General features: G+C 37.1%; 1 protein-coding gene across 1 annotated transcript in view; it reads right to left on the bottom strand.

Moving 5' to 3' along the window:
• Hsd17b12 (hydroxysteroid 17-beta dehydrogenase 12) overlaps positions 1 to 14,776 on the bottom strand; it is a 157,964-nt gene that overhangs the window by 33,446 nt on the left and 109,742 nt on the right. The window contains exons 5-6 of the mRNA XM_015477797.2: positions 7,324 to 7,388; positions 6,453 to 6,497 (exon numbers count right to left, since the gene is read on the bottom strand). Coding sequence (XP_015333283.1) covers positions 6,453 to 6,497; positions 7,324 to 7,388 — 110 coding nt within the window. The remainder of the gene's footprint in view (positions 1 to 6,452; positions 6,498 to 7,323; positions 7,389 to 14,776) is intronic.

The following is a 14,776-nucleotide window of genomic DNA, read 5'->3' as shown; positions in this document are numbered from 1 at the left end:
AAACAAAACATATTGGTAGGCCACGTCCAGCCCACAGACCATTGGTTTGTAATCCCTAACCCAGAATCAGAAAGGGAACTCACCTTCTTCTGCCCATTCAACTCTGGCAGGTTCAAAGATTAGGAAATTCTTACAGTTGACTTCAGTGAAAATATCAATAGCTAATCCAAGTTCAACTTTCTAGTCTACATATAATCAATCAGTATGATCTGTATTCCCAAAGAATTCAACCTAGAATTTTTGGTTTTTATAATTCACTCGTTTATTCAAAAAACATCTGTTGGGGCTCGGGGATGTAGCTCAGTGATAGAGCACATGTCCAGCGTATGCAGGTCCTGCCTTCAGACCCCAGTACCCAAACAAAACCAAATAAAAAATCTGTTAAATCTACCATATGTAAGGGATAAGATATGGCAGGAAAGAAATGGGACATGCTATCGATTCTCATTGTGCTTACAACTAACAGAGAGGCTCAACACTAAAAATGAAATGCTGAGTGAGCGGAAGGGAAGATATGTGGTGTGATACATGGAATTGCACTGACCCAGAGACCTAATCTAGGTATAGGCATCAGGAAGGCTCCCTATCCACCTCCACCCCTAGCAAGATGTGCTTTCAAGTCCCTACTTTGGTTGAATATATAAAGGAAAAACTATAAATAATTATGCTCTGCTTGAAGGTCTGAGGATGTAGCTCAGTGGCAGGGCACTCACTTAGCATGCACAAGGCCCTGGGTTCCAGCACCAGCATCAAGAAAACAAAAACAAAAACAAAAAACAATTACTGTGCTCTGTTTGAGATTCCTCATCCCCATTTCCCAATAAAGCAAATACCAAAACTCAATGGTATCTCACTATAAAAAGTAATTTATAAACCTTATTTTGGGTTACACTCCCACTCATTTCCTTCTTTGCTCTAAAAAAAGTAAAAAGAAGGTTGGCTATGTCTCTCAAATAGAAAGGTAGTCTGGAAATTTCTTAAGGAGTACAGCTATAGGAAGACCTTGCCCTCGATTCCACCTTATCAACCAAGCCCAGCAGCAGCTTCCAGCTCAAGGATCATCAGAAGGAAAGTCCCCCCCCCACCCTTCAGTGGGTGTTCTGGCTTGGATATGAGGTGTCTCCAAAGATCGGGTATGAGGCAATGCAAGAAGGTTTGGAGGAGAAATGATTGGGTTATAGTATTAACCTAATCAGTGAACTAATCCCTAATGGGATTAACTGGGTGGTGACTGGAGGCAGGTGGGGCATGGCAGGAAGAAGTGGCTCATTTGGGGAATGGCTATGGCATATATATTTTGTATCTGGAGAGTGGAGTCCTTCTTTCTGTTTCCTGATCACCACGTGAGCCGCTTCCCTCTCCCACACTCTTCAGCCATGACATTCTGCCTCACCTGGAGCCCTGAGGATGAAGTTGGCCTTCTATTGCCCAAGACCTCTGAAACAGTGAGCCCTCAAATTTCTCTTCCTCCTCTGCAATTGTTCTGATCAGGTGTTTCAGTCACAGCAGTAAAAAAGCTGACTGAAACAGTGGGGCTGCAGGCAGTTCAGGTAATATTGTTTGGACGTTGCTCATGTGAAAAGGAGTAAAGTATTGATGGTCCTGAGGTCCTAAAATTGTCCTAAAATCAAACAACTGTATAGCTGGGAGTAGGAAGGCAACCCCAAATTTGGCAGACTCGTTAGAATAAGCGATCTCAAGTCAGAAACAAATGGTACAAACAAAATCTGTTTTGTCTTTGGATTGATGGAGCTCAGTGTACAATGTGTTTGAAATTAGACATATATTTGCCTGCCTCTGGAACTACAACACCTCTCCCATTTTTTATGATTTATCCAATGGTAATCAATCGTAGATAACAATTTCATTTGCAAATTCTCTAATATTATGGGATGGAAACCCCTCCAGGGATAAAACTGGAATATTTTAGAAGAGTGTGGTTCAATATCCTGAGGTTTAGCTGTCTAAAAACTCCACCATTTATGGAGTGAATATCATTGCTCTTGATGAGAGACCAGATTTGCCTTAGATTTTAGTCACAGCGCATCTGAAATCCTAAAGAAAAAGCCCAACCTGGAGGACTTCTCTTCCAGTTTGAAATGTCTACCTGCTATACTGGTCACGTACACAGAGCTCCTACACCACTTAAGGAAGAAGAATAACACTGAACCTGTCCCTAAAGGATTTAAGAGCAAAACTGGGAAGGGAAGCAATGAGGCTTCCAAGCATCTGAGGGAAGGGGAAGCCCTGTTAAGTAGGCCACTGAGAGGGGAGAAAGGAATAAAGCCAAAATTACTGGGTAAGACTAAAAAGTGGAACAATCCAATGGAAAGAGGGCTGTTCACAGTTACACGTTAGTGCTCTGCAGCCCCAACTGTTCTGGTATTTCTTCTGCAATACCCCTGGACACATCACCATCACTTATCTAATGATAACCTGCAATTCACTTGATCTCAGGACAGTGTACTTTTATCTTTCCTCTATTGGAATGTGGGACTTAAGAGGTATTTGTAATCACATGACCTGCTCACACAGGACAGGAGAATGTGAACCCGAAGGAAACGTAAAGACAATTTGATCAGAGCTCTTGGCATGGCATAGGCCTTGCAATAAATTGCTGGAGCCTTACTCAGCAAGTCCTCCAAATTAGGGGCACAAACCCAAAGTCCCAGGACAAGCTGATTTCACCAGCATCTCCTCAGACACTCCTCAGCCAGTCATCCCTACCATGTGGTTTGGTGTGGAAATAAAACTTGGACCACTCTTGCTGGTAAGAAGAGGCTATTTTCATTCTCATATAAGGTTTTTTGATAAATTCATTGTAGTTTTAGGCTGCAGACACCCATGCCATCCCTTCCCCTCCAGCTACCATAAAAAAGCCTTCTAAGATTCTGTAGCCAGACCTCTTTTCACTGCCTTTTAAGTTATTCCAGGGCTCCAAAAGTCATTGCTATGAAAAATGTGGCCCTGACCTGGGCAACATAATCAACTAAAGAATGATAGGAGCAATTCATCAAAATATCTTATAGAGCAAATCATAGCAGCATGAGAGCCCTAAACCTGGGAGCGTCACACACAAAACTTCACCAAGGTGAATGCCTTAAATGCCATAAAATACCTATTGCCAGTCATTCCACCACGAGAATCAAGTCTCTGAACCACACGGTGGCTCACATCTTACCTCTACTTTATGATCTCCGTTCTGTGGAGCACAACACTCAAATTCCTGCACGATGCTGTCCTAACTTAGTTTTCTCGCCTTCTAGATTTTTTTTTATGGCTAATTAGACATTTTACATGCATTGATTCATTTAATTCTCATAAAATCCCATTTATAGATAATGCTTGCCTTCTAGTTTGCCACTACACTCCCACTGTTCCAATCAAACCATCCTCATATCTGAATGACCACTAGTCAACTGTGCTGCAGAGGTGACACCACATCAACTCACACAGCACCATAAAAACATATTGACTTCCATACTAGCTTAATTCCATGAATCTTTGATTTCATAAACCAAGAATTCTGAATTTTTTTCCCATTAAACGTGCACATCACAAAGGTTCAGGAAAATTCAGATTCATACTAAAAATCAATCAAGGGCTGATTATTTGGCATAGTGAAGAAATATCTTAAATAGCAAACTCCCTTAGTGCTTTTAAAATGGGATTTGGTTTTCAATAAAGGCCTGCATACAAAAATTTTAAGCATATATCCATTCGTCGGATGTTCCTGGTTCCCATCAATATGGCCCACAAGCGATTAAGAAACTAGCATCTGTCTTCACTACCTCATTTCACGAGAACAAGTGTACATCACAACGGGAAAAAAGAGAAGGGAAGAGGAAGAATGAAGAGGGGGAAGAAGCATTTTGTATTTTATCAAATACAAGTTACTTCACAGTGCTGTTGGGTTTGTGCTGTTTTACCCACAATGTCACTGCCACTGCCACCCCCTGCCCCCAGCACCGTGTAGTCTTCAAGCAAGGGCGTAATGTGATCGCTGCTGCACGTACTGATCTGGGTTCAGATGCTGCATGAAGGGCACAGCTGTGGCTGTGGTGCAGAGCAAGCTCACTAGTCCTCCCAGATTAAGGGCCAGACCTTGGCCTTTTATCATTAGTATTCTGTAGACTGCCAGCCAAAAATGCATGTTCTAGGGACAGAGGAGGCCAGGGTTTTACACCGTAAGGCTGACTGCACAAGCACCCCAGGGCAGACAAGCAGGGGCTTATAAAGAAAGTATTACTGGATCTGCAGTAAGAATCCTACATAGTTTATCTGACAGAGGAGTTACAATTATCAGAGAATAAATTTGCAGCTAGTATTAACAATTCTGTCAAATAAAATTTAAACACTTGAACACATTTTCTCATTAACTCAGTACAATATATTATGAAACATGTGTGCATTGTTTTAACACTCATTATTTTCAAACACTCGGCCAAATGTACCAGAAAAGATATATGAAAGTAACAGTACACATCAGTCATTTCAAAAGGCAAAATAACAAAGTACAGAATTACAGACTAGAAGTGATATTAATTTTGATCAAAAAACTTTGCTTTCTTTTTTTAAAATATACTTTTTAGTTGTAAATGGATCTTTTGTTTTATTTATTTATGTGGTGCTGAGGATCGAACCCAGGGCCTCACACATGTGAGGCAAGTGCTTTACCACTGAGCCACAACTCCAGCCCCCAAAACACTTTGCTTTCTTAAAAATATAAAATCATGATAACACATATTTACTAAAAAACCTTTATCAGCTCTGAGTGTAACAACGATCACATTTTACAACAACAACAATCACATTTGTAGAGCACTTACTGTATATTCTAGGCACTCTTCTAACAGTTTTATACACTTTACATTATTTAATTCTCACAATTCTATGAGGTGAAGAGAATTATCATCCTCAATTTACAGACGAAAACTGAAGCACAGAGGTTAAGTAAAATGTCAAAGGTCAGATATAAATAGTAAATGGTAGTTATTTAATTATCTTGAAACCACATACAGACTATTAAAGAATGATTACACTTACACAAATATAAGGGAGATGTCTTTAAAACCAAACAGATAAGTTCATTTTAAATTGATGCATTTTTAAAGCATCAATTTTATGCATGTGGGTCTTGCTCCACATCTACTCAGATCCACTTGTTACTGATTTACCTCACTTAAATCAAATCTCAAGTGAGAAAAAAAGCCTGGCTAATAACAGTAAGAGAGAAGATACAATGGGAATAACTATTTGTTTTGCAAAATTATTTGTCATTTTACAATATAATTCATCTGAGGTGTCTTTAAGTAGCAAGCTACCAAACATTCTTTGCCTTAAAAAACCTAGTTAACACTTTCAAACAACACATGCGTTCTACAGGGAGAAGGATAACCATACATGGAAAGTTGGGCAAGGCATGACATTCCTGGATTCTTGGACTTGAAATCAAACATGTAAAAGTTATACTTTCTCTTAGGACATGAGGACACATGAAGAAAAGAATTTTTCTCTTAAACATTCACAATAAATACCAAGACTATGCCATAAAGTAAAAATTAACAACCAGTTCTTATTTATATTTATCTGATCAATTAAGAGTTCTGAATGAAACCTTTTTTATTTCCTTCAACTAGTGTGTGTGTGTATAATATAGTATATATTAGTATGTATAAGCATGTTATCACCATGTTATATATGCTATATATTCACATATATAGTACATATATACTTCTGCATATATAGTGTATATATAAACTAACGTGTACATATATATTATCTGATATTGCTCATGGGAATTATGCCTCAGGCAGAATTTCACTGGTCTGGTATATAAAACCAAAGTATGGTCATTTTTTTTTTTTGTTTAGTTACTGCTAACAACTAAACAAAATAAGTGCTGAGATACTTCTATTTGTTAGCTACTGTTCCTTTTAGAGGTATCAGCTGTGCTGTCTTTTGTTGGCATATCCAAGAGACATGGCTATGATACATGCTTAGCACTTCACAGCTAGGCTTGGCTATTAGGTTTCTACAAACATCACTCTCGTTACTTTATGGTCCCATATTCTCCATACAATGCTGTGCCATGACATTTAAGCTATCAATTTAAATGGATCGAAGGGGAGACAAAATGAAAAAAAATTATCAGTGATGAATAGCAGGTGGATGAAGTCAATCAATCTTCAGCTTAAGTTTGTTTTTGTAGTCTCAGGACATACTATAGGGTTTGCATGTAGAAGACACTTAAACTGTTAGGTTATTAGAAAGTGAATAACACAGATACTTGTTTGGTGGTCAGTTCTTTCTACTTCCTGAGAACATAAGTAAACACACACCTTTCAAATGGAACACATGCTAAGTGACTGAAGTGAAATCATCTGACCACAAATCACGATTTTTAATAGAAAGAACCAAAAAGGTGACATATTTCTAACAAAGCTACTTACCTTACAAACAGAAAGAATATTAATATTTATCAGTTTCTTAATGGCCTGAAAAAAATAGATAATTTTATATAGATTTGATCATATTAGATATATACTCAAGTAATATTGTGATACATTGGAAGTTTCATGGGATATTGCAAAGACCTTGAAAAAATTATAGGAGTTGGGGTGGAAAGGCAGAGTTTATCTTACTCTTAGTGTTACAGTATTTTTCTAACAAAAGCAGCAATTCATGCTAATATGCAAAAGACAAGGTAAACATGCAAGTAAACTATGGAAGTGAAAAGACACATTAAATCCAATATAAATAGAACACTTTGCAATTTCCTCTCTCCTGATATGGAGAGTAGAAATTATTGAGTCTAAGATTTTCAACAGTTTGAAAAAATTTTACATAGCCCTTCAATGACATACATTCCTTATTTTCATTAAAGGATTATGTGCATATGAGGGACGCAGTTTTCCTTCTGGTAGAGATGGTTTACCTGAATCAATCATGCTGACAGATATTAACATATTTGATTTTTAAATTGATGTTTAGAATCCTAATACTTAAAATAGAGTTGTCTTGATATACTAAAAAAATAAAACTAGAACTATTATTGATACTGACACTGTGTAAATGAGTTCATAAACATTTTCTTATTCAATCTTTTTAACATTCCTATGAAGCCGCCCATTTTACTGGTGAGGAAACTAAGTTAGGTTCTTCCCCAGAGAATTCAAGTAGTAAACAGAGGAGTTAAGTGTGAACCTCAGGCAGCTGGACTCCAGTGCTCACAGACTGAATCATTATACAATACTATCTTACCAAGACCTGCATGCATTCTTTTTGTTACCATAGCAGACAAAAAAAAAAAAAAAGACTCACATTGTCCAAGTCAGGAATTTCCAAAAAGTATTCAGGATACTCATATGAGATTCCCACATTGTTCACTGAAATAAGACAAAATTGTTAGCTAATATACATTTTACAGATTTATTGAAAACAATGAGATTAAAGCTATAAAGAAATGATACAATTATATAAAATACTGCTTATGTTTGGGGTAACTTTTCCCACACTTTTCTATTCAAATTTTATACCCTTGAAAAGTCCAGTTCAAATGTCTCTTCTTTCGTTTCTTCTACACTTAGTTAGCATCTAACCCTCGTCAAAAGGACTTCTACTCACCTCTTACTTTCCACGGCCCCTGGAGAGATGTGTACTCTCCCTCTGCAACACAGTTATTTGTAGATATTGCTAAACTCTTCTCTACATCTTCAGTTTTCATAGTGCAGTATAAGTCACATATGACATGCATCTCGTTTTGTTCACTCTTAAGAGCTTGTGTAGTCATGCCACAAATATTTGCCATATATTTTTGGGCAAGACATGTGCTAGACATTGGGAAAAGTAGAAAGAAACTGCTTCTCGTGTGATGGAGTACACAATCTAGTAGGAATAGAAAGGCGCTCAACCAACACAAACAATTATTTCATGACAAAGTGCAGAGTGCTACGGGAGCCTGTTCCAGCAGAGCCTGACTTCATCTGGGAATTGAGGGAAGGATTCTATGTGCAGCCAGGAAAATAGGTGAGACTGAATACCTCTGATAAATCACCCATCAAAGGCTGAAGTCATGTCTCAGTCTTCCTTGCTTCACGACTCCTCAGTCACCTAGCTTAAGGTTGAGGCTCTAAAACTACTGACATGATCTGAACAAACATATGTAATTAGGCCCATGATTTGAATGCTTACCTATCTTGTGGTTTTCTCTAACTTTGGAAAGGCAAAGACAATCCCAAAAAAGGAATAAATACAGGAATTAAAAAACTTCTGGGCATGATGGCACATGCCTGTAATCCCAGTGGCTGGGGAGGCTGATGTAGGAGGATCGAAAGTTCAAAGCCAGTCTCAGCAACTTATCGAGGCCCTAAGCAACTGTCTCAAAATAAAAAAATAATAAGAACTGGAGATGTGGCTCAGTGGTTAAATACCCCTGGGTCCAACCCTGGTACCACTCCTGCCCCCAAAAACAAAGAAAAAAATAAATATACTATTTCTACATTTGTATCAACTAAGTAACTTGTGAAATGGATTATCTATCTACCTATCTAGATATCAAAATAATTCTATTAAGTAGTTCCTATTATTGTCTCCCTTTTAAAAATTTTTACTTTTTAAAAATGTGTTCTCTCTCACTGAAGTTCACAGCAGTTAAATAATTTGACTTCAAGTCATAGAACAAACTAAGGCAGAACTCAAACTCAGAAAATTGTATTTCAGAGACAAGGGTTCTTAATCAGTACATTAAAGTTGTCATACATCTTCATCTGTGATTCAATTCCCCCAGAAATCAGTAATAATTGGATAATAAACAAAAATCTGATAATAATGTTTAATAAAACTGAAGTATTAGAGGAAAAAAGTTCATTTGCAAGAAGATAGTAAATTATGATCAATCTGCCAAAACTTACAAGCAATTGTGCCAGATAAGCCTGAGAGTAATAGTAGTAACTTCAATTACTACTAAGGCAACTAGAGGTAACTACAGTAACCGGACAATAACTTTTTCAACAGACTAACAAAATCAGGGGTTCAAAGGAACTCAGTAAGGGTTCTGTGTTAAAGCTAAGCCAGGCTCTTGAGGCGCTGTGGGTCTCCAGATTTTACTTGCAAAATTTGGTCAGGATGGTTTGAACAAGACCACTGAAACCTGTCTGAAATATGTAAGAAAGGATAATGGCAAAACAAACTGTATTTAATTAGATCTATGCCCATTTGAGAAGGGATAGTATCTAAACATAACAGCAGGTCCAAATTCATTTTTAGTTTATTCAATAGGCTTCCCCTCCAATGGGGTCCCAGGGATCAATTCTATAAAATATCTGTTAACAATTAAGTCAAAGCTAGTTGAAGGTGAGGTATTATATTCGTTTGACTTTGCCCTAACCACTATGGAATTATAAAGGATGAATAATTTATTTAAAATGTGACCAAGAGAAACCAAAATACCTATTAAAACACTACACATAAACAAAATATTCTTTATAAAGTCAGTTTAAGATAACAGAATCCTCAAGGAAGGTTTTTCCAGGTGGTAAATGTTCTTCAGTATTTTTTTTTTTAATCTAACATGTAGGGCAAATCCCATTTCCCTTCACTCTACCATATCTAGAAAGACTTCTATCCTCAGATTTCTTTCTAGCCTATGGAAGTATTAATGCTACATTTCAAAATGCTAAAAAAAAATTGAACAGTATACTTATAAATCTTTTAAAATCCAGATGTGGTCAGAATTTTTGCTTTTGTTTTTTAATTGTGGGAGCTTTGCAAGTGGCACAGGAACTTCAGGAAGTTCATGAATAACTAGGCAAGCAATAAGTATTGCTGTGGTTCAGGCTGCACTAACAATAGATAGTCTTCAGATCTGCCTCTGCTGATTGAACAGAGGGAATCTATCAATGCTATCTATTCACACAATGTAAAAGGGAACATCTATTTAACTTAGCTCTCTATAAGAAAACATGCTCAACACTGAAAACTTTAGCCTGAAGAAATAAATAGTACCATATACAGAACTATGCCTTTATTAATGTAAGTACAGATATATTATTTTTAAAGTTAAAGCTAGAATAGGCCTTTTAGAGCATCAAGTCCAATTCTATGAGAGGAAATGTACACGAAGGTCACAATGGCAATTTATCCTGTACTAGGCATGAGGTCACTTAACTTCCTTCTTGCTTTACTGATTGATCTTTTACTAAGGGGTGCATGCTACCTATCATCTTTCCACAAAAAGTCATCACTTTGGAGTGCTATTATTCAAGAGTTTAGGAAGAAACAGCTGTTGCTTTTATTGGTGTTCAGAAAATGATCCCCCAAAATATGGTGCCTTGGAGTGCTGATAATTTTAAATCAAAGGCATTTGGGAATCAGCAGATTCTGGGTGAGGCTTTTTTCTGAAGTTCCCTTATCTACTTAAACTGGATCCACCAAAGAAGAACACAATTGCCTTCAATCTACTTATTGAAATTTCATTTACCAAGGAAGATTAAACTCATCACAGAGGAGGAAGCTGAAAACCAAACTCCACACCTAGAGGCTACAGTAACTTTGTCGAGGGCATTGTCTGTACTCTGGGCCTATTCATCTCCCCTAAAAATCATCTCCTACCCTTCTAAAGTTGCCTACATTCCCCTTTTCCCTCCCCTATAAAGAGGGTATTTAAGCTTCAACTATCTGGCTCTTCTTTGAATTTCATATTTTGTGTGGGGCCCATGCACGTGTGCATATTAATGAATTTGTGTGCCTTTTCTCCTGTTAATCTATTATTGTCCATTTATTTCAGCAGACTCAATTTCAACTTTAATTTTTTTTCAGTGCCCTGAAAAACCCTTTCACTTGTGTATCAAACCTTCAGAGAGAAAGCTAGAACTTCCCTACACCCTCCAACAGTAATTTCCATAAACTGCAGAATAGTGTGAATCTTTCTGGAAAAGGCAGACCCACTGCAATTTTATTTTGAGACGTTAGATGGCAGCAATAACCAAACAGCAGGCAGAAAGCTTTTAGGGAATGGCAAAAGGAAGAAACAGGCTTTGGGTAGGAGTGAAAAGATGGAAATAGTCCCATTATAATTGAATCTCATTAAGAATGGGTGCAGGCAATGCCATCTCTATATTTTACAAGATTTTTTATAGGATTTACAACACCAAGCAATGTTACAAGTTGTTCTAATGTTACTCAAAAAGGTGAAAATTCCTTCTAAATGGCATTATCTTAAAAATCAGCATTAAATAGTAGATTATTAGTGAGTTTTCCTGAATTTTTCAGGTGAGGCACCAGAAATGGATCTAATTTTCTTCAGTGCCCTGAAAAAACCCTTTCACTTGTGTATTCTTTGTCTTTCAGAAAACAAAGAAATCTGCATAAGCTCCAAATCCTCACGGTTAGCCCACAATCAGAACAGGACCTTGAACACTAAGGAGATCGTTCCCATTCGTTTCTCTCTGGAATTCTAAGACTGGGAAGAATCCAAGAGAAGAGATGAGGCAGACAGAACAGAGGAGAAGACAGACCCAGAACAAGGACCCAGGGAAGAGGAAAGAGAGGTTGGGCAAGAAGTGATCCTCCTAGAGTTGACCCTGGCAGGGAGAACTGGCAGGGGCCGTGATTAGCTGTGCTCTCTGCAGCCCCCTCCAGAACTGCAAAAAACACTGGGCTCAGTGTAAGTGCTTCATGTTTGAGACACAGAAAATCCAGAGATATTCTGAATGTTGTTCTAACTTCTGAGATAAAACTTTAAAAAATCATTTCCACATCTCTTACTTAGGAAAAAAAATACACCAGATTCTTGTTCCTTCTAAGGTCATTTGCTGCTGACCTTACTGGACCTAGAATTCTCTATTGAAACCAGCTGCCAGAGATAATATAATGTCATTAGAAAATTAGATTTTTGGTATCTGGGTTGGGCATGAGGGAAGAACAAACAATAACTTACTAGAAAAGGAAAAACCACTCATATGGTTAACCTCACACAGACCATCAACCTGCTTTTTTCTAGATTAATCAGAAAGCTAAGAAATTAATGTAGTTTACTTTGCCTAATGGTTGAGCTTCCAAATATAATTCTAATAATGCAAAGTTGTCTCCTCTACTTCCTTCTCATGATATTAAAACAGAAAATGATAAGATCACATCTTAGTTACATTTGTAGTTCTATATACTAATCCAGTTTTACCACTTAGTTCATTAGTATAAAATGCTTCTAAAAACTACTGTCACTAATGAATATTTGAAATGTACACTTCAGTAATAACGACTATATCAAAAGAGAGTGGGGGACCCCTCCTGTACTTAATGTTTTAGCTTACATTTTTATAAAAGGGCTGGAGGTATAGTTTAGTGGTATAGCACTTGCGTAGCACATCTGAGGCCTGGGTTCAATTCCCATAAAGAAATTTTTTTAAATGCCAAAGGATACAGACTTCACAAACCCCAGGGTTCAGTCCTGACTCCACTAGCACCAGCTTCTAACAAGAAGCAAGTGATTTCACCCTCAGTTTCGTTATTATACTTATATAGGAAATAGAGATAAGGATTTAAGAATCAAATGAGCTAATATACATAAAATCTTTAACCCAATGTCTGGAAAATATTAACATATTAAATAAACTGAGGAAGAGTTGTTATCATGTGGCCATTAATTCAACAAAACTTTATTGAACTCCTACTTTGTGCCCTAAACAAAGTGCCCTGCTTCTATTTTATATGGCCAGCATCAAAATAGAGAAGTTCTGGGCTGGAGCTGGGGCTCAGTGGTAGAGCATGTGGGAGGCACTGGGTTTGATCCTCAGCACCACATAAAAATAAATAAATAAAAATAATGCGTCCATCTCCAACTAAAAAAATATTTTAAAAAATGAGAAGTTCTTCTGCAGGACAGAACTCTATCTGGGTAGCAGCTAACTAGAAGGTCTGTTTATGCTGATCAAATTTATCCCAATTCCTCCTCTACTCTCTTTAATGCATTCAAGTGGATCTAGTCTTACAGTCTAGAGAGAGTGTGGAAAGTGATGCAAAGAAAATCCCTTCTCTGCTTTATTTAACATATTGCTGTAGCTAGCACATGTTCATACACTGACAGATGATATTTGGAACACCATGTAAAACATTTTGCAAACTTTACAGTTTTCATACACTTGTGAGTAGCAATTTCCAAATAAAAGAGAGTTTACAAGGCTTTAAATTGCAGTGCCTTTAATCAGAAATTGAAAAATTAAGATTGAGTCAGAAGCAACACAACAGAACATTTCCTTTCCACTGTCTAATTATAAATTGCTGTGATCCTTGTTACAAAAGTAGGTAATAGTTGCCATACATATAATTGGAAGAGGGGACGAGGAAAGAAGAATGACATGAGGTTGGTGGCTTAAATGTTAGCTAACAGGAACACATTTATCTATTTCGTGACTTATAGTTCTATTTACATTTCTGAATCACAGAGCTAATTACCCAGTTTTAAGTTAAAGGTTCTGCTTTAATTAATATCATTAGTGGATTTTGAGTAAAAGGAAATAAATTTGAAATCTGAAAGTCTTATGCTCACTTTAGAAATCCAATCTCAGTCAATACATCTAATGAAACTGTAAGGCATTATACATAGCCTGAAATATTCCTGATGAGTCTCCTAAGTGTGTGTGTAAACCCATTTACCTATTCTGCTTACTATGATTGGCTATACCAGGCTTCTGTCTCATTCAGTACAAAGAAGGCTCCCTTCTAGCAAAGAAGGATGTTTGTACCAGTGATCCAACTGTCTGCTTGTGTCTCCACCTGGATTTCTTACAGCTCTCAAGCTTAACATATTCCAAAATGCACTCCTCATTTTGCTCCACAGAATTTACTCAAGATCCAGTTTCCTATCTTAGAGAAATGCCATCCAGTTCTTCAAGTCAGAACCTGGAAGTTGCTCATTACCAGTTGTCTAATTTTGGTAAATGAATTTAATCTCTAAGTCTGGTTCTTGTCTGTAAAATGGGTACAGAAATATTAATATCTACCTTATAAAGTTGTTGAAGATTAAATAAGATTCATCAGCATGGTGCCTGACATGTAAAAAACGCTCAATGAATGTTGAGAAGAATGACTTAAAAATGAAGCTATTATTGTTACTCTTCACTCAAGACCTCTAATAAGGACGCTCATCAGAAAATGATCCTGGTGTCTATTTGTTGTTGTCTATTTCCTAAACATCTATTTCTACCCATTTCCACTGCCACCTTCGTAATATCAACCATCTTCACCTTATGTTTCATTGCCAAAATAGCCTTTTACTGGTGTCCTCTTATCAATTTTTTACTGGTGTCCTACTCCTATTTGGAAGTCAAAAGGGATCCTGCTAAAATTCTAAAATGTTATCAATTCATCCTTAAAATTCTACAGTGGCTTCCTAATTATACTTCCAATAAAGTATGTTAAACTAAATTTGGCCCAAGGATGTCCTCTATACTCTTGAGTCTCTAGATGACAATATGCAAGTCGGTAAGTAAACCTAACTTAGGGGTATGCTTTTGTAACAAATGGCTGAGTCTCAGTCTCACAGCCAGCCAGCTGATCTAACTGTGCTCACCTGAAGCAGTAACCAGTCAAGCTGTCTCTGTACCTCACTTCCATTTTCTGGCCATAAATGCTGCCTGCCAAGTTTGAAGAGCATAGCTCTTTGAGCCTCACATGCAAACTGTTCTTTGCTTAAAAAACAAACTGTTAAATTTGGTTTGCTTAAAGTTTTTCTTTCAACAAGTCCCAAATTTATTAACCTGATTTTCTAAGACTTTCA

This window comes from Marmota marmota, unplaced genomic scaffold (genome assembly GCF_001458135.2).
Source record: "Marmota marmota marmota unplaced genomic scaffold, marMar, whole genome shotgun sequence".
Classification (NCBI taxonomy): domain Eukaryota; kingdom Metazoa; phylum Chordata; class Mammalia; order Rodentia; family Sciuridae; genus Marmota; species Marmota marmota.
This window is presented reverse-complemented; position numbering and strand designations above follow the sequence as displayed.